At 40.7% G+C, this 20321-nt stretch overlaps 1 protein-coding gene, 2 long non-coding RNA genes and 1 pseudogene across 4 annotated transcripts; 2 read left to right on the plus strand and 2 right to left on the minus strand.

The window, feature by feature from the left end:
• Nucleotides 1-8022, minus strand: part of LOC127359802 (transferrin receptor protein 2-like) — a 30643-nt pseudogene extending 22621 nt beyond the window's left edge.
• A 6413-nt stretch (nt 8023-14435) lies between these two features.
• Nucleotides 14436-15062, plus strand: LOC127359816 (uncharacterized). The gene is made up of 2 exons (XR_007882966.1): nt 14436-14785; nt 14833-15062. It is a non-coding gene; the product is annotated as an uncharacterized LOC127359816 (long non-coding RNA).
• Nucleotides 14789-16958, minus strand: LOC127359807 (boLa class II histocompatibility antigen, DQB*0101 beta chain). The gene is made up of 7 exons (XM_051393947.1): nt 16766-16958; nt 15867-16312; nt 15781-15827; nt 15512-15577; nt 15162-15229; nt 14930-15075; nt 14789-14881 (listed from the first exon to the last, which is right to left on the minus strand). The coding sequence occupies exons 1-7, from the start codon at nt 16836-16838 to the stop codon at nt 14870-14872; spliced, it is 858 nt and encodes a 285-aa protein (XP_051249907.1). The 5' UTR covers nt 16839-16958; the 3' UTR covers nt 14789-14869.
• LOC127359815 (uncharacterized) lies at nt 15300-16040 on the plus strand. 2 transcript variants are annotated; one of them, XR_007882964.1, is made up of 3 exons: nt 15300-15394; nt 15529-15797; nt 15894-16040. It is a non-coding gene; the product is annotated as an uncharacterized LOC127359815 (long non-coding RNA). The 2 variants fall into 2 exon arrangements; XR_007882965.1 differs by having other exon boundaries at nt 15951-16040.
• Nucleotides 16959-20321: the final 3363 nt, after the last annotated feature.

Consider the following 20321-nt stretch of genomic DNA (forward strand, 5'->3'; position numbering starts at 1 on the left):
GACAGTAAGAATGAACGCTGTGTGGAATCAGACAGTAATAATGAACGCTGTGTGGAATCAGACAGTAAGAATGAACGCTGTGTGGAATCAGACAGTAAGAATGAACGCTGTGTGGAATCAGACAGTAAGAATGAACGCTGTGTGGAATCAGACAGTAATAATGAACGCTGTGTGGAATCAGACAGTAATAATGAACGCTGTGTGGAATCAGACAGTAAGAATGACCGCTGTGAGGAATCAGACAGAATGAACGCTGTGTGGAATCAGACAGTAAGAATGAACGCTGTGTGGAATCAGACAGTAAGAATGAACGCTGTGTGGAATCAGACAGTAAGAATGAACGCTGTGTGGAATCAGACAGAATGAACGCTGTGGAATCAGACAGTAAGAATGAACGCTGTGTGGAATCAGACAGTAAGAATGAACGCTGTGTGGAATCAGACAGTAAGATTAAACGCTGTGTGGAATCAGACAGTAAGAATGACCGCTGTGTGGAATCAGACAGTAAGAATGACCGCTGTGTGGAATCAGACAGTAAGAATGAACGCTGTGTGGAATCAGACAGTGAGAATGAACGCTGTGTGGAATCAGACAGAATGAACGCTGTGTGGAATCAGACAGTAAGAATGACCGCTGTGTGGAATCAGACAGTAAGAATGACCGCTGTGTGGAATCAGACAGTAAGAATGAACACTGTGTGGAATCAGACAGAATGAACGCTGTGTGGAATCAGACAGTAAGAATGAACGCTGTGTGGAATCAGACAGTCAGAATGAACGCTGTGTGGAATCAGACAGTAAGAATGACCGCTGTGTGGAATCAGACAGTAAGAATGAACGCTGTGAGGAATCAGACAGTAAGAATGAACGCTGTGTGGAATCAGACAGTAAGAATGAACGCTGTGTGGAATCAGACAGTAAGAATGAACGCTGTGTGGAATCAGACAGTAAGAATGAACGCTGTGTGGAATCAGACAGTAATAATGAACGCTGTGTGGAATCAGACAGTAAGAATGAACGCTGTGTGGAATCAGACAGTAAGAATGAACGCTGTGTGGAATCAGACAGTAAGAATGAACGCTGTGTGGAATCAGACAGTAATAATGAACGCTGTGTGGAATCAGACAGTAAGAATGACCGCTGTGTGGAATCAGACAGTAAGAATGACCGCTGTGAGGAATCAGACAGAATGAACGCTGTGTGGAATCAGACAGTAAGAATGAACGCTGTGTGGAATCAGACAGTAAGAATGAACGCTGTGTGGAATCAGACAGTAAGAATGAACGCTGTGAGGAATCAGACAGTAAGAATGACCGCTGTGTGGAATCAGACAGTAAGAATGACCGCTGTGTGGAATCAGACAGTAAGAATGACCGCTGTGTGGAATCAGACAGTAAGAATGAACGCTGTGTGGAATCAGACAGAATGAACGCTGTGTGGAATCAGACAGTAAGAATGAACGCTGTGTGGAATCAGACAGTTAGAATGAACGCTGTGTGGAATCAGACAGTGAGAATGAACGCTGTGTGGAATCAGACAGTAAGAATGGACGCTGTGTGGAATCAGACAGTAAGAATGACCGCTGTGTGGAATCAGACAGTAAGAATGAACGCTGTGGAATCAGACAGTAAGAATGACCGCTGTGTGGAATCAGACAGTAAGAATGACCGCTGTGTGGAATCAGACAGTAAGAATGAACGCTGTGTGGAATCAGACAGAATGACCACTGTGTGGAATCAGACAGTAAGAATGAACGCTGTGTGGAATCAGACAGTAAGAATGAACGCTGTGTGGAATCAGACAGTAAGAATGAACGCTGTGTGGAATCAGACAGTAAGAATGAACGCTGTGTGGAATCAGACAGTAAGATTAAACGCTGTGTGGAATCAGACAGTAAGAATGACCGCTGTGTGGAATCAGACAGTAAGAATGACCGCTGTGTGGAATCAGACAGTAAGAATGAACGCTGTGTGGAATCAGACAGTGAGAATGAACGCTGTGTGGAATCAGACAGAATGAACGCTGTGTGGAATCAGACAGTAAGAATGACCGCTGTGTGGAATCAGACAGTAAGAATGAACGCTGTGTGGAATCAGACAGTAAGAATGAACGCTGTGTGGAATCAGACAGTAAGAATGAACGCTGTGTGGAATCAGACAGTCAGAATGAACGCTGTGTGGAATCAGACAGTAAGAATGACCGCTGTGTGGAATCAGACAGTAAGAATGAACGCTGTGTGGAATCAGACAGTAAGAATGAACGCTGTGTGGAATCAGACAGAATGAACGCTGTGTGGAATCAGACAGAATGACCGCTGTGTGGAATCAGACAGAATGACCGCTGTGTGGAATCAGACAGTAAGAATGACCGCTGTGTGGAATCAGACAGTAAGAATGACCGCTGTGTGGAATCAGACAGTAAGAATGAACGCTGTGTGGAATCAGACAGTGAGAATGAACGCTGTGTGGAATCAGACAGTAAGAATGAACGCTGTGTGGAATCAGACAGTAAGAATGAACGCTGTGTGGAATCAGACAGTAAGAATGAACGCTGTGTGGAATCAGACAGAATGAACGCTGTGTGGAATCAGACAGTAAGAATGAACGCTGTGTGGAATCAGACAGTAAGAATGAACGCTGTCTCCCTCTCTCTCTGCCTGGCTGTTTAGGATGTTCAACCTCACACACACACACACACACACACACACACACACATTAAAACATCAATCAAACAACAGCAGAAGACTTCATATGAAATCACATCCATCCATATAAATATCTGCTGATTTATCACAATCACATATATTAATATTTGCTTATATATGATATTATTATATATAAAGATATTTGAACTCTTGAACATTAGTAAAGCACTGAGTAGAAATATCTAAAGGTGTTCTTTTTTCATTGATCATTACATTAATTTTTGTTTTTTAAGACGCAGCTTTTTTTAGGATCGTTGTGGCCTAAAGTGCATTGTTTCATGGCAGCTTTTCTAATGTTGCGATGTGAGTTTTATAATTTTTTTGCCATTAAATTATAATCGTAAAGTGAAAATAACAAAAACATAATACTGAGGACAAAGACTGAACATGGCAGTGAGAGTTTGGAAATACGTATCAAAGCTCAAAGCAACGTTATTTTACAGTAAGTCACGACTTTAACTGTACACGCCTCAGAAATAATACTGAGGTTCAGACCTTGTTTGCTCACCAGAGGGGGCGGTACTTGATAAGAGGGCGCTCAGTACCACAGACTGAAATATATTAACATATATATTCACACACATCAGTAACATGTTCACCTGTCTGACAGCAGCGTCCAGCAGGTCGACCAGCAGAGGACTGGTGTAGGCCGACAGGACATCATCACCTGCAGACAGACAGACAGACAGACAGACAGACAGACAGCTGTTTATTTGGTCCATTACAGAAGGTCTCCTGTGATTGGCTGAGAGCTGTGTTACCCATGATAGCCTGGTCCAGACTGAAGTAAGCTACAGCCTTCAGGTGGAGCATGGACAGGTAACCCTGGCAAACAGAGGTCAAAGGTTACTGCATTACTATGGCAACCACAAGGTCTTTCTAGCTATGTTTTTAGGGAGGTGGTGAGCTGATTTTGATTTGATTTTCGAAATTGAATCAATAGTAAAAAAAAAATAGTAAAAGTTTTTAATGTCATGGATTCAAGGTGAGTTGTAAAACATTCAGGCACATCCACTACTTTATATGTATGAGATATGGACAGTATGCAGAAGATTAGATATTTTGTTTTAATATGATATAATATAATATAATATAATATAATATAATGTAATATAATATACAGATCTGGATACAGATCCATAAACTTGTATACCATTGGGTCTTTGTGGATACAGGTCTTTTTTGTCCAGTCTAAGGGACTGTAGTAATGTGGTGAAACTTTTATGTAGAGTTGTGTGTCATCTGCATAAGGGTGGCAGGAGATGTTCTAATATTCATTAGTTAAATTCTTCCTCCTGTGTGGTGTGTAACATGCTCTCTGATTGGACGAACCTCCAACCATTCAGTAGCGCCAACGTTCCCAAACTCTCCAGCATCCCAGCTGACGAACATCAAACTGTTACTGCCTCACATACTAACACTGACAAAACTACTGACATCATTCCAACCATAGTTTACATATATAAACAGTACATATACAGTAAATATACAGTATATATACTGTGTATATGTATATCCAGGTGAGTCTTACCGTTCTTCACCATGGCTGAGAACGTTCGAGCCAGCTCCAGGAGGATTGCTGTTCCAACTCCAGACTTCACAGCTCCTGGACTCAACGAGTCCCTCTGAGCTCCCAGTATGATGTACTGGTCTGACGGAGAGATGAAGTGGTTTTTATTGATCCACTCATACAAAGTGTGAATCTCTCTCTCCAGTCAGTGAGTACCTGGCTCGACCCGGCCCTCCAGTGAGGAGAAGATGTTGTTGAGCAGGACCGGCGTCATCACATTGTGGACCGACATCTTGACTCTGCGGCCGGAGCTGAACTCCGGGCCGACCACGCAGCCTACATACGGCAGCCGACCCCGCCATGACGGAGGACAGGACGGACCTGACAGCTGGCTGAAACACAGAGAAACACAGTGAGGTCACAAGAACACCTGGGCAGGTAACCTGAGGGGCGGGGCTCACCTGAGCAGCTTGGTGGCCACAGTGGCACTGATTGGGAGGGCTGGGATGAGGGGGCAGGCCCGAGGACTGGATGGACAGGAACTGAGTGTGATTGAAAGAGGGAAAGCCGGGGGTGAAAGGGTCACCTGACCCCAGGTGGACCTGTGATTGGACGACACAGACGGAGATTGTGATTGGTCAGGAACAGCGAGACATGGAACGTGTGTGTGTGTGTGTGTGTGTGTGTGTGTGTGTGTGTGTGCTACATGTTCGGACACGGCGGTGTGCATGTTCAGTCAGAGTAGATCAAAGCTCCGCCCCCACCGTTCCTCTCAGCCAACCAGACCTTCTCAGCAAAACTGACCCCGCCCCCGACACGCATCACCACCACACAGCCAACCACAGACACGCCCACGCTCTTCAGCCATTTAAAATCCTCCGGACGGCCGTAGTTGGCATAGACCACGCCCCCCTGCAGAGAGAGAGAGACAGGTAAAGATTGTATGGTGGTTACCATGGTGACAAACCCATCCTGTCTGTCTGTCTCACCGTGGTACTTCCTGTGGCACTGTACGGACAGTAGTCAGACGGGTTCAGGGGAATCTGTTAAGAGATCAGTCCTGCAGAGTCCACCAACCACAGAGAGCTCCTCTGAGACCTGCAGACAGACAGACAGACAGACAGACAGACAGACAGTGTGCTCTCCATCATCACTGTCCAACCTCTGGAATGAGCTCTGCTCCCTCTACCTACCTGTCGGGGAACTGCAGCGTGGCGTACAGCGACTCCGTCCAGGTGTGATCCATCTGCAGCTGTCTGAAGCGACGGAGGATCTCTGAGGCCAGAGACGTTCCCTCTGAGGAACCTGGAGGATGACTCGCTCTGCTGACCCGACTGAACACAAACAGTGACTGACAGCTTCTGGACTCCAGAGGATCCTGTCAGGTCACCTGCACTCAGGTCAGTCTGCTGATAGAAGGTCTCATATTAAGCTCACTGAAGCAACTCGTAATCTCTCAGCTGTTTCACCGAGTCTTCAATGGTCAAAATGTCAGAGTTTATAACAGAGGAAAGAGAGGATCACCTCATCAGTTTACCCACGCTCCCCTGGACGGCTCATTGTATGAACAGCTATCAGTTATCTAACTTTATATAAGGACGACTTTCTGTCTGTGGCTCCAAACTCATCGGTTCCTATAAGTTATAAATCTTTAAAAACACCAATGTACAGTTCCAGGTTTAATAAAGATTCTGTCTGTGTTTCTGTCTGTGTTTCTGTCTGTGAATCAGTCTGTGTTTCTGTCTGTGTTTCTGTCTGTGTGTCACCTTCAACCCCCCCAGTAAAGCTCCTCCATCCTCAGATATAACACAGAGGTAACAGACTCTCTGGGAGTCCTTCTATAACGAACCATGAGCAGACAGAGACACAGTGTCTCTCCCTGTGGACAGACAGAGACACTGTGTCTCTCCCTGTGGACAGACAGACACACAGTGTCTCTCCCTGTGGACAGACAGACACACAGTGTCTCTCCCTGTGGACAGACAGACCTTTATTGTAGGTAGAGGGACTGAAAGAGATCAATAACTGTAAATATTACCAGTAGAGCATTATAATAATATGAACTGTTTAATAAGGTGTCATTCTGTGTGGCCGGGAGTTTGATCCCATCCCAGGCCACCACCACCCGATTAATGCCAAACACCAAGAGTGAGTGAGGTTGGGAGCCTGTTTCTGTCTGTGAATCAGTCTGTGTTTCTGTCTGTGTTTCTGTCTGTGTCTGTGAGGTTGGGAGCCTGCTGACGTTAGAGTGTAAGATAATAAAGCAAAGGCTCCACATGCACACACACACACACTCTCTGTTTCTTTACTACAAAATAAAAGTTTCTGCAACAACCTGTACTCTAATCACAGAACTGAAATGATGTTCCTGATGAACTCTTCACTGCTGCTGTCCACCACTGTCGTCACAATGAGAATCACAATCAGAAATACTTTAATAATCCCTGGGGGAATTACTTTCGTTACAACTCTACATACAATATATAATAATATTATTATTTTAAAGTAATTTATGGGGCTTTTATTGCCTTTATGATAGAGATAGCTGTAGACAGACAGGAAAGGGGGACAGAGAGAGAGGATGACAGACAGCAGAGGGCCGCAGGTCGGATTCGAACCCTGGGCCGCTGCAGCAAGGACTCAGCCTCAGTACATGGGTCACCAGCTCTACTCACTGAGCTCACCAGGAGCCCCCAACATATATTATTAAATTATAAAACTAATTCTAAAACTGCAATATTCTTTGTTACAACTTAAAACATTAGTTTTATTAAGTCAGTTTATCCCATCAGCTTCCACAAAGTGGATCTACCCTCCTCATAGAGCTGGATAGGCTCTGGTTGTGTGTCTGTTGTCTCCACTAGTGTTCAATGTCTGACTGCTCCCTCACTGACAAACATCAGTTATTTTACAGCACTTCACTGATCTGTGGTCAGTGCTTTTAGCTTTAAGCCTCTCCCTCTCTGCTCCACCTTTCCTCTTGGGCTGTTGGACAGCATAGTGCAGACTGGTCAAGATGCATCATATGAATAAATTGAAATGTGTACCTGATAACAACAGAAGCACATACGGTCTCTCACAGCCACTCTTCTAGTAATAAGCTCCAACATTGCTGAAACATAGAAACCATTAACTGAGCTAACTGTTAAACAGTCTATACCACGGAGATCAGAACTTACATTTAAACTAGCAAAACACACAACATGATGAGCCTTAATGACTCAAAAACATAGTAATATGATCACAGAAAGGTTTTACAATAATTCTGAAGATTCTCTCAAACATGTTAAATGGAAAAATATTACTTTCATCAAGAAAAACGAACTTATTTTATAGTATTTTTAGCGGAGCTTATTTACACATAACTTACCACGGAGACAGTAACGATACACGGGTTGCACCGCTCAGGTCTGCAGGGGCCCCAGCAGAGGGCGCTCATGTAACACACAGTCCCAGTGGATACTCATTAGGACTAATTATAAACAATATTAAACAGCTGATATAGTAAAATAAGGACATTCTGTGCCGAGTGATGGCAAGAGGGATCATTAACTCCATTACACCTGCAGTGCTGTGACAGAGAGCCTCACATAAAGAGAGGAGGGGGTGTGTTTGTGTCCAACGTTGCTGCTCAGTGTGTGTGAGTTTCAGTGAGACAGACAATGAGCCGCACTACGGATTGTTTATTTCAAAATAAAGCACGAACCGAACCGAGCCTTTGGTCCCGACCATCGGCAATCACTGAGCCGGACAGTTCGGCACTGCGGTCAATCCAGCCGTGAGTCCGATCTCCGTGGTCAAATCAGCCGCACGTAAATTTAGAGTGTACAAGTATTCTCAGCATTACGGTAAATGCGGAGAAACAGCGTATTCACTTCCGGTTTTCAAAATAAAGGTATTATGAACATTAAAATAAAATATGTTACATTAAAGTGTTTCATGCGCCCCTGATGAATAAAAAACACCTCATATCGAGTATCTTTACTGCGCCTGTGTGGAGAAATGTCAAAATAAAAGTCCCATATTTATGCCTCCAGAGATTGCATATTTGACCATATTTGAGCTACTGTAAAAACATATTGCTCAGTGTTTCCTAACTATGGATGGTATATCTGACTTCTACACATCTAAGACTACACGTATACTCAACATCAAGCATTTTTACTGCAGCAATTTGGAGAAATGTAAGAACAAAAGTCCATATTTGTACCTCCAAGTGGCATATTTTCATATTTTTGAGCTACTGTAAAATATTATTCCTTAATATTTCCTGGCTAAGGATGGTATGTCTGAGTTATGCACATGTAAGTCTACAAGCATGCTTAATATCAAGCATTTTTACTGCAGCAATTTGGAGAAATTTAAGAACAAAAGTCCATATTTGTACCTCCAAGTGACATATTTGACCATATTTGAGCTACTGTAAAAACATTCTTCAATATTTGCTGGCTATGGATGGTATATTTGACTTCTACACATATGAGACTACAACCATACTTAATATCAAACATTTTTACTGCAGAAATGTGGAGAAATTCAACAATAAAAGTCCCATATTTATACCTGCAGATTGCATATTTGACCATATTTGAGCGACTGTAAAAACACTTTGCTCAATAATTCTTGGCTATGGGTGAAGCTTTTTCATTATACTTCAAGAATGATGCAGTAATCATGACAAAATTTCACACAAATGTTTAATAACATGTTATAAGAAAGTGATGATAAAGTCATCCAAAATTAAACACTAAACTCAAAGTTCTACACAATCCTAATTTGTTTACTTTTGTCACAAAATGAAACTCCAGTCCATATGCTTGGTATTTTGCAGCTCTGCTGTGTCCATTTGCAGGCACTGTACGTGGAACCACCTGCAACAGCTGTCACACTGAATCTGTAAAAGGGGAAATAATTACCTTTAACTGCAAAACACCAAATTCAGAAATCATCCCTTAAGCAGGATTCAACCAAATTATCAAAGTTTTATTATTCCTTAAAATAAAATTCTGTATTGCCATTGTCATGTGTTGCAGCCATGACCATAAGGATGCATTTCTCAATGTTCTCCTGTCTTTACCCTTCCCCTGTGTGTCAGTCTCTTCCTGTTTGTCTCTTTGATGTGTCTGTGTGTCTGTGGGTGTTTTTATACATGCTGACTTGCAGTTGTTTGCCTCCTCTCTCCTCTTCACCTGGTCACCTGGCAATTGGTTTCCTTTAGCCATCACAGAAGATATTCCAGTAACTGAGACGAGGACAGAGGATTCTTCTGGAGGAGCTTATAGTGAGAGAACACAAGTATGTCCAATGAGGACGTCTATTATCAAGAAGCATGACGTATGCTACATTGAAAGTGCATTGTACCTACTGTCTCTTCCTCAAATACTTGCTGAGAGGGGACACAAGGAAGACATGCAATTAAGGAAAGCTATAGGAAACAAGTATGCTTGTAGTCTTAGATGTGTAGAAGTCAGATATACCATCCATAGTTAGGAATTATTGAGCAATATGTTTTTACAGTAGCTCAAATATGGTCAAATATGCAATTTCTGGAGGCATAAATATGGGACTTTTATTTTGACATTTCTCCACACTGGTGCAGTAAAGATACTCGATATGAGGTGTTTTTTATTCATCAGGGGCGCATGGAAAACTTTAATGTAACATATTTTATTTTAATGTTCATAATACCTTTATTTTGAAAACCGGAAGTGAATACCTGTTTCTCCGCATTTACCGTAATGCTGAGAATACTTGTACACTCTAAATTTACCTGCGGCTGATTTGATCACGGGGATCGAACTCACGGCTGGATTGACCGCAGTAGTTCGGCAGACTGACGGTGGTCTTGACCGGTCTCGTTAAAAAAACCCGAGTCCGCCCAGTCCGAGACCGAGACAAGACCAAGAACCTCAACAAATGGTCTGGACCGGTCTCGAGTACTACACTACACCAACCTCAAGGTTGATACTGATTGTGGCCACACCACTGATCTTGAGCCATGGTGGATCTGAGGTTGTTTTCAGGAGTTTGAACTGAGGCTCATGGCGGTTCCTGGTCTGATGATTCAGCTGCAGGTGGTCCCAAATATTTATTAAATCATATATTATTATAACAAACCAGTGTATCAGTAACTCATATTATTATTCAGTTGCTAAGCATTTTAATCCCTAGTCTCTACATAGAGTCCCACACAGTGGACGATATAGGGAGGAGTGAGTGATACAGGACTCAGCCTCAGTCCCATCTGCTCACAGCTCTCTGCATAAACATACTCTACCTGTATATATCATTATATAATATATAATAGATACTTATCTGTGGTCATCAGTGTATACGCTCATCTTTATCACCTCGCTCTATAAAGTCCACATGTTGATATCCTCCTCTGCACATGAGGCACTGACTCACTCAGCACGAGTCTGCTCTCTGGTTGGATGTAAAACTGTATTTCACGGGACTTGAACTTCACAGTAAAGTTAAAACTAATCCAAACTGGATCTAATCTAATGTTGCTATATGGACAGAAATAATAGACTCTTCACATCCACTCAGTTTAATGTCAGAGCACACAAAGTGCTGACGCTATATACTGTAGGTAGGCCAACCCAGGCCAACCCAGGCCAACCCAGGCCAACCCAGGCCAACGCAGGCCAACCCAGGCCAACCCAGGCCAACGCAGGCCAACGCAGGCCAACCCAGGCCAACCCAGGCCAACGCAGGCCAACGCAGGCCAACCCAGGCCAATGCAGGCCAGCAGTCTGAACCAGTCTTATGACAGTCTCATTATGACTGCGTGTTAATAATAATAAATATATAATAAATAAACATATAATAAATAAACATATAATAAATAAATATATAATAAATAAATATATAATAAATAAACATATAATAAATAAACATATAATAAATAAATATATATAAAATAAATATATAATAAATAAATATATAATAAATAAATATATAATAAATAAATATGTAATAAATAAACATATAATAAATAAATATATAATAAATAAACATAATAAATAAACATATAATCAATAAATATATAATCAATAAATATATATATAAATAAATATATAATAAATATATAATAAATAAACATAATAAATAAACATAATAAATAAATATATAATAAATAAACATATAATAAATAAACATATAATAAATAAACATATAATAAATAAACATATAATAAATACATATATAATAAATATATAATAAATAAACATATAATAAATAAACATATAATAAATAAATATATAATAAATAAACATATAATAAATACATATATAATAAATAAACATATAATAAATAAACATAATAAATATATAATAAATAAACATAATAAATAAACATATAATAAATAAATATATAATAAATAAATATATAATAAATACATATTTAATAAATATATAATAAATAAACATATAATAAATAAATATATAATAAATAAATATATAATAAATAAACATATAATAAATAAACATATAATAAATAAATATATAATAAATAAATATATAATAAATAAATATATAATCAACATTATGAACCTTTCTCTCTTCTGTACGTTTCTCCTGCTCTTCTTTTCTGCACTTTCCAAACTGCACCCCGGATGGTCGTTTCATTTTCCATGGACTGTAGCTGTAACCATAGTAACCATAGTAACCACAGTAACCATAGTAACCATAGTAACCACAGTAACCATAGTAACCCGTCGACACACAGCCGACCGACCGACTGTGCGTCAGTGTGCGCAGCATGTTGTGACCGTGACGTGTAACAGCTAAAGGTCAGAGGTCAGAATCGTTTCTTTTACTGAAGTTTAATTTATGTTTTATGTCACCGTGTTGTTGTAGATAGAGGGATCGCAAAAACTGTTGAACAAATAAATACACATTATCATTTTAATTATAACTTTTTTCTCGCCACATATTTGCCGCCCCTCACTAGGTGGCGCCCTCGGCAAGCGCCTACGTCGCCTGTAGGAAGGACCGCCACTGCTCGTGTGCCTCCTGCTGGTCGGACTGATCACTCTCTTTAGATGCTGCTCTGGTTTGTGGTGGCCAGTGTTGGGCTAGTTACTCAGAAAAAGTAATTTATTACTCATTACTTATTACTCTTAATATGTTATACTACTAGTTATATTACTTTTACTAAATTAATGAATAATTGTGTCCTTTCTGCCCAAATTTAGACTTTTAATTTAGAAATTAAAATCCAGTTCTGTTTGTTAAAAGTATTTTCCTCTACGATTACAAACATGAATCCAAGGATGTGATTGGTTGTTGGATTAAAGAACTACTAACTATTTATTTTGGTTAACTGTAATATTATTACTGAGATGTATTAGTACTTACTTACACTACTAGTTAGTGTAGAAAGTAATCTGATTACTAGTAATGAGTTACTGTCCAACACTGGTGCTTTATCACTTTATTGGTGGGGGGTCTCACAGGTAGAACAGTGTGTGTGCACCATCAGTGGGTAAACAGAGTCTCAGTGATAATAAAGTGTACAGTAATTACAGCTCACCCTCACTGACTGCTGCAGCTCCTCTTCAGCTCCACACTGAGACTAAAACCCTCTGAAGGACTCACATGATGCTGGTTGTCTGTCCACTGGGACCGAGGACCAGTCGGTACAATCATTGTTAAACTGATCACAACGTCTGCACTCACAGGAGGAAACAATGGTCATTAAAACCTTCAGCTTCACCACAAACTATGATCAGATAATGAGACTGTGTCTGTATTATCAGTATGGAGGGAACAGACCAGGGGGTTAAACTGCTGGCCTGCAGCCCATTTCCTCCACATGAAGAGGAAAATCTCGATCAAGATTGATAGTTTTCTACCTCTTCACATACAGTTCAAATAAAAACAAACAAAAGAACAAATTTGGTTTGAAATGATGACAAAGCTCACAGGTTCCTGCTGATGTGTTTAAAAGGTTGAGGAGAGAGCAGGTTTCAGGGGTTTATATATACATATATATATAGTTTATATATAGATATAGTGTTTGGTTTCAACAGATGGATAATAGAAATATTGATCTTCATTGATAAACACTGAATCTGAGGACAATACACCGGCTGTGGCCCCACTGAGAGGCTGGATCAGACTCTATAATGAACATTAATAACTCTGCATTAAGTCTGTCTGTTATTATGGTAATATATTATTATTATATGCAGATAATCTGCCCCAGACTAACAGCAGGGACTCATTAATCTGGTTCCTGATCTGTTCAGTCATCAGTTAATAAAAGAATAAAATGGATTAATAAAATACTACAGGTAGGACTATATACTGTTATTATTTTAATAACGAATACTACAGGTAGGACTATATATTACTGTTATTATTTTAATAATAAATACTACAGGTAGGACTATATACTGTTATTATTTTAATAATAAATACTACAGGTAGGACTATATACTGTTAATATTTGAACATTGTGACCATTATTATTTCTGTATTGTGTTTATCAATAATATATATGAAGGCCTATGATATTAAGAGCTGTGGGTAATCAATAATGAGTCGGTTCCATATGAACCTGCAGCTTCTCTCACTGACCCTAACCCTTCTGTTCAGAACCAACGTACACATAAAGTTGAGTTGAATGGTTGTCGGTGACGTTAAACCTTCATGAACTTTAAACACAAACGTCTTTAAAACTTTAATATGAACTTTATAATCAATGACAGAGCTCTCAGACAGAATCAATAGATCATTCCACTTCCTGTTGATTGATATCTGATCAATAATCCACAGAGAGTTTCTGACTGCAGGTAATAAAATCATTCACACCACCAGATTATATTGGATTCAAAAAGCTGAATATTGATTTCACACAGTAAAGCATCAGAGTCCAGATCCAGAGCCACACTGAACCTGATCCAGGACCGTCCTCATAAAGGTCCACAACCAACAGGACTGTCCTGGATCAGGTTCAGACCAGCTCAGTATCAGAGTCCAGATCATCAGAGAATCAGTGTTCAGATGGTCCAGCAGGTGGCAGCACTGACAGTCTGCTGAGCTCCAAACACAGCAAGCAGGACCAGGACCAGGGACAGGGACAGGAACAGGAACAGGACCAGGGCCAGGACCAGGGACAGGGGTAGGGATAGGAACAGGAACAGGACCAGGGACAGGACCAGGGACAGGACCAGGACCAGGATCAGTTACTGGGAACCAGAATCCTTCCTGGATTAAAGAAGAGAACAAAGTCAAGAACAAATACAGACACCACGTCATTTAAACTAGTCTGAACTGGTCTGAGACGAGGTCAGGGTTCAGGATCCTGCCTGTTAGTGGGAATTAGACTCCTGGTTCTGGTTTAAAGAACAAGATGACTAAAGGGCCCTGGTGGTCCAAACTGATCCAAAACAAGTACACTGAGACAACCACATTGAGCGGTTTCTGAAGGACTAATGAGGATAAACCAGACTGAGACTCTGATAAACCTGGTCTGAGACTGGACTAAAACTGGTTTAATAGTTGGGTACTGATCTGGTTTCAGTCTGGGTACTGGTTGGGTTTTAGTCTTGAACTGGTCTGGGTACTGGTCTGGTTTCAGTCTGGGTGCTGGTCTGGGTACTGTTCTAGTTTCAGTCTGGGTACTGGTCTGGGTACTGGTCTGGTTTCAGTCTGGGTCCTGGTCTGGGTACTGTTCTGGTTTCAGTCTGGGTACTGGTCTGGGTACTGGTCTGGTTTCAGTCTGGGTACTGGTCTGACCTCGGGCCTTCCTCTTGTAGTAGATGAATCCAGCCAGAGACAAGATCAGACCCAGGATCAGTCCGGAGGCTCCGATGGCGATCTTGTTTCTCTCAGACTCAGGCATGGAGGGGTCTGAGGACAGACAGGCAGACAGACAGGTGAGCAGGAAGACAGGTAAAGAGACAGGTAGACAGATAAAGAGACAGACAGGTATTTACCCCAGTCAGTAACCAGAGGTTCTCTCAGGCTGGCGTGCTCCACCACACAGGAGATCTTCTCTCCAGACCTGAATCAACACAAACAGCAAATCAGAGGGTCTGGACCTGAACCTGGACCTAACCGGACCTGAACCTGGTCCTGTACTGACCTGGGCGTGTACTCCAGGTGAGAGTGGATCTGGACCTATATGAACCTTGTTCTGGTCCGGTACTGACCTGGGCGTATACTCCAGGTTAGAGTGGATCCGAACCTATCTAAACCTGGTTCTGGTCCGGTACTGGCCTGGGCGTGTACTCCAGGTGAGAGTGGATCTGAACCTATCTGAACCTGATTCTGGTCCTGTACTGACCTGGGCGTGTACTCCAGGTGAGAGTGGACCGGACCTATCTGGACCTGGTTCTGGTTCTGTACTGACCTGGGCGTGTACTCCAGAGACAGGTAGACAGTACTCCAGGTGAGAGTGGATCTGGACCTGGTTCTTGTTCTGTACTGACCTGGGTGTGTACTCCAGGTGAGAGTGGATCTGGACCTATCTGAACCTGGTTCTGGTCCTGTACTGACCTGGGCGTATACTCTAGGTGAGAGTGGACCTGGTTCTGGTTCTGGTTCTGTACTGACCTGGGTGTGTACTCCAGGTTTGAGTGGACCTGGTTCTGGTTCTGGTCCTGTACTGACCTGTGCCTGTATTCCAGGTGAGAGTGGACCTGTACTGACCTGGGCGTGTACTCCAGGTTTGAGTGGACCTGGTTCTGGTTCTGGTTCTGTACTGACCTGGGCGTGTACTCCAGGTTTGAGTGGACCTGGTTCTGGTTCTGGTTCTGTACTGACCTGGGCGTGTACTCCAGGTGAGAGTGGATCTGGACCTGGTTCTGGTTCTGTACTGACCTGGGCGTGTACTCCAGGTGAGAGTGGACCTGGTTCTGGTTCTGTACTGACCTGGGCGTGTACTCCAGGTGAGAGTGGATCTGGTAGAACCAATCAGCGTCTGCCAGCTCATCAGTGGAAGTGACATCAGAGGTGACTTCCTGTCCGTCTCTGAGCCAGCTCACTCTGATGTGTTTGGGGAAGAAGTCGTAGACGCTGCAGACCAACATGGAGGGATGTTTACCAGCAGGGGGCGCCACCGAGCTCAGTCTGACATAGGGCTTAACTGGAACACAGACGTTAGGATCATTAATATTATTAATGTTAATGTCATTATTATTAATATTAGTATCAGTGATATCAGTATGGAACAGAAGGTCTGATACATAAAATCAATGAATATAATCAATGAATATAATCAATGAATATAATCAATAAAGGTTTATTTCTCTTTAAATCAACAGTTGTAGTAACAGACTTTAACCAGCAGGTGGAGACACAGAGCTGAGTGATTGTTCACTGATCAATAATACTTAATCAATAAGTAATATAGTGTCACTAATAGTACTGATCAATATTATAATCCTTAATCAATAAAGTAATATCTGATCAATATTTACAGTATTTGATTATATAATGAGACAGTGATCACTTCCTGTTAGCAGAGTCAATAAAGAAGTGATCAATATAAAGAGTTAATCAATAAGATGCTGTTGATGTTACACAAACACAAACTCACCTGATTTATCCAGAGCATTCGGGTAGTCAATGTTAACGTTGTTCAGGCAGTACCTCTCCTTCTCACCTCTCATCTGAGCCAGTTATGAAGTATCACTGTTCCAGTATTTAGCCTGTTTCACTCCCCACTCAGTGTAACCAACAAACTCTCCCACACTGCTGCTGAACCTGGCGTACTCCAACTTGTTGAAATAGTACGAGTTGATGTACTCGATGTCCTTCAGATCAGTGGAGTTAAACACACAGCGAGCTGTTATAAATTCCAGAAATCCATCTGTAGAACAAAAACAGTGAATCAAGTTAATCAGAGTGAAACTACAGTAACAACTGATCACTGTATTGATCAGTGATCAGTGTATTGATCCTACCTGCTGTGTAGAGGCTGATAAAGTATAATCAGTGTGTATTGATCAGTGATCAGTGTATTGATCCTACCTGCTGTGTAGAGGCTGATAAAGTATAATCAGTGTATATTGATCAGTGATCAGTGTATTGATCCTACCTGCTGTGTAGAGGCTGATGATGAAGAGGAGGGAGAAGCTGAGAAAGGATGAAGCCATGTTCCTCTGTTCACTTCACAAACACTGACACAGTCTGACTGAGAGCGGCTCTAAAAAGCAGAGAACACATCACATGACCTGCTCGTCAGCTGTTACCAGGCAGACTGTTCAGCACAAAGTCCAGCAGACACAGTTCACTCTACACTGCAGTTTATATGTGTTTATTCTGGATTAATATCATTACACAGTGCAGTTTATATGTGTTTATTCTGGATTAATATCATTACACTGCAGTTTATATGTGTTTATTCTGGATTAATATCATTACACTGCAGTTTATATGTGTTTATTCTGGATTAATATCATTACACTGCAGGTTATATGTGTTTATTCTGGATTAATATCATTACACTGCAGTTTATATGTGTTTATTCTGGATTAATATCATTACACTGCAGTTTATATGTGTTTATTCTGGATTAATATCATTACACTGCAGGTTATATGTGTTTATTCTGGATTAATATCATTAAATCCATCCAGTTAAATTGAAATCAAACATTTCCAGCTGACCAGGTGAAACCTACAGAACATTGAGGTAACCAAACAACTATGAAGGACTAAAAGTGCCACAATTAAATAAACAAATACACCATTAAATAATTACTTAAATGTGTCATTAATTAATTAAAATTGAAATTAAACACATAAATGTGATATTAAATGTGTCATTAATTCATTCAAATACCGATTCATTTAATGTAAAATACATATATATAATTATTTCACTATTTAATTAATTATTTCATGGTCCTGTGTTGCAGTGCTTCATGAATTACTTAAAACTGTCAAACCTGCCCATCAAAGTCAGTGGGGGGGGGGCTAACGCTGATCTAGTCTGATCCATTGCTTTGGTCTGAAGTAGAGTGCCTGGATAGAGACGATGGTCACTAACAGGCGGACCGTGGTCCAAGTCCGGACCCAGGCGCAGTCCTATGCGGACCCAGACCTATAATCAATTCATTATTGAGGGATTCTAAATTTCTATTTTAACCAGCACAGCTTTTTTAGTCTTTACGGTATTTGTTTAGCAGATCATCCAATCAAATCTGTTTAAACAGCGCGACTGAATACAGAGATGAGAGCGATGAGAGAGGAGAGACAGACAGAAAGAGAAGTCACAGATAGATGGAGAGGAAACAGAGAGATGAGTGAGCGAGAGACAACAGAAGATTTATGGCGCTCTCTAAGAAGAGAAAAGTGGATAGAAAATGGAGCTTTTAATGGACAGATTCATTCACATTCATTCTTCCCCCTGGGAGCACATAACCAATGTGTCTCATGTTCAGAGTTTTCATCAAACCTACCCACTCAAGTCTGAACAAGGTCACAGAAAATAAGCAGGCTCAGATCCCAATATGATCACTCAACCAGTGTCCTGACCAGTGTTGGGAGTAACGGCGTTTAAGTATAACGGCGTTACTAACGGCGTTATTTTTTCAGTAACGGAGTAATCTAATTAATTACTTTTCCCATCGTTGTAACGCCGTTACCGTTACTGAGAATGTAAAGTGGCGCGTTACTTGCGTTCCTACAATGTGTGTGAGTGAAGCGCAGCAGTGTCAGGCTTTCTGACAGCCACACATCAGCTGCCAGCAGAGGGCAGCGTGGTGATGATGATCGGCTGGTTGGGCAGATGCCAAGACAGAGACAATGGCGCCGAGCTAGGGAAATTCAAAGGTAGCGATATCAAACTGGAAGTTCCAACACTACTACTCGCTTACTGAAGTTAAAGGCAAGAATGTTTATGTAACGTGTGAATTTTATTTATTTTGTATATATTTTTATTTCTATGCATATGGCCGGCTGCAATCTATTGAGTTCAAATAAATACCAAATGTTCTAAAATACTGTATATAGTGTTTTTATTCTTTATTCAGTGATTATAAACATCTTTAACGTTATAGAAGATGTTATAGAATGTAATTATAGACCATAAAAAATAACATCACAGTTACTTTGCTGAGTAACTAATTAATTTTACAATGTGGTAACTGAGTTACAAATTACTTTTGGGATAAGTAATTTGTAAATGTAACTAATTACTTTTTTAAAGTAAGATGACCAACACGGATCCTGACCCATTGATTCACTGCCCAACAAGGGAGAGAGGTCAGAGGTCAATTCTCTCACTGAACAACAGAAAGTGTGTAGAAAGATATAAAAGGGAAAGAAAGAGAAACTGTTCAATTGTAAAGATGTGTTGATATTCATTTATAAAATTTGTTGAGACTGTTAATCAAGATATGAAACAGTTAACAAAGAAAAGGGAAACTCAAGCTGCTGCTACACTTTATTTTTCAAAGTTAAACATTTTATTTTTTAGACTTAGAGGATGTGGAAGCAGGAGCTGCTGACCCAGAGCATGTAGCGAGTAAACCAGAGGCACTTATTGAAGTTCTTGGAGTTATTTCCGCACTTTCTGACCAAGATATTGACCACAGAGTGACTGCAGATTTAGAAGAAGTAGTCCAATAGCGCCACCCAGTGTATTGGAATGTGTTCACTAGCTCTGCATCGATCCATTATCTGGAATTGATTTGTCTTGGCTTGATGCGCAGGGTAATCAATGAGGCGTTAGGATCCGCCTACCAACTTTTGATGGGTGAGTTTGACAGATTAAAGTAATTCATGAAGCACTGCAACGCAGGACCATGACATGTAAATGTAAATAGTGAAATAATTATATATGTATTTTACATTAAATGAATCGGTATTTGAATGAATTAATGACACATTTAATATCACATTTATGTATTTAATTCCAATTTTAATTAATTAATGACACATTTAAGTAATTATTTAATGGTGTATTTATTTATTTAATTGTGGCACTTTTAGTCCTCCATAAACAACATCAGCAGAAACTTTACTGAATGTGAATGATACAATCTGACACATGCACACATACTAACAACCAGTAGATCACTGAAGAGCTTCAACCAACACGTTACAGCAGAATGTGGAATAACACATTGTTGATTATCTCATATTAAC

This window comes from Dicentrarchus labrax, unplaced genomic scaffold (genome assembly GCF_905237075.1).
Source record: "Dicentrarchus labrax unplaced genomic scaffold, dlabrax2021, whole genome shotgun sequence".
Lineage (NCBI taxonomy): Eukaryota > Metazoa > Chordata > Actinopteri > Moronidae > Dicentrarchus > Dicentrarchus labrax.

Excerpts from the sequence above, each read along its gene's own strand:
- LOC127359807 (XM_051393947.1), bottom strand. The coding sequence starts at position 16,838 with ATGAGAGGTGAGAAGGAGAGGTACTGCCTGAACAACGTTAACATTGAC. Across the intron at positions 15,578-15,780 it reads AACCTGGAGTACACACCCAG|GTCAGTACAGAACCAGAACC; the intron begins GTCAGTACAGAA and ends GTACACGCCCAG. Across the intron at positions 15,076-15,161 it reads ACCTCTGGTTACTGACTGGG|ACCCCTCCATGCCTGAGTCT; the intron begins GTAAATACCTGT and ends GTCTGTCCTCAG.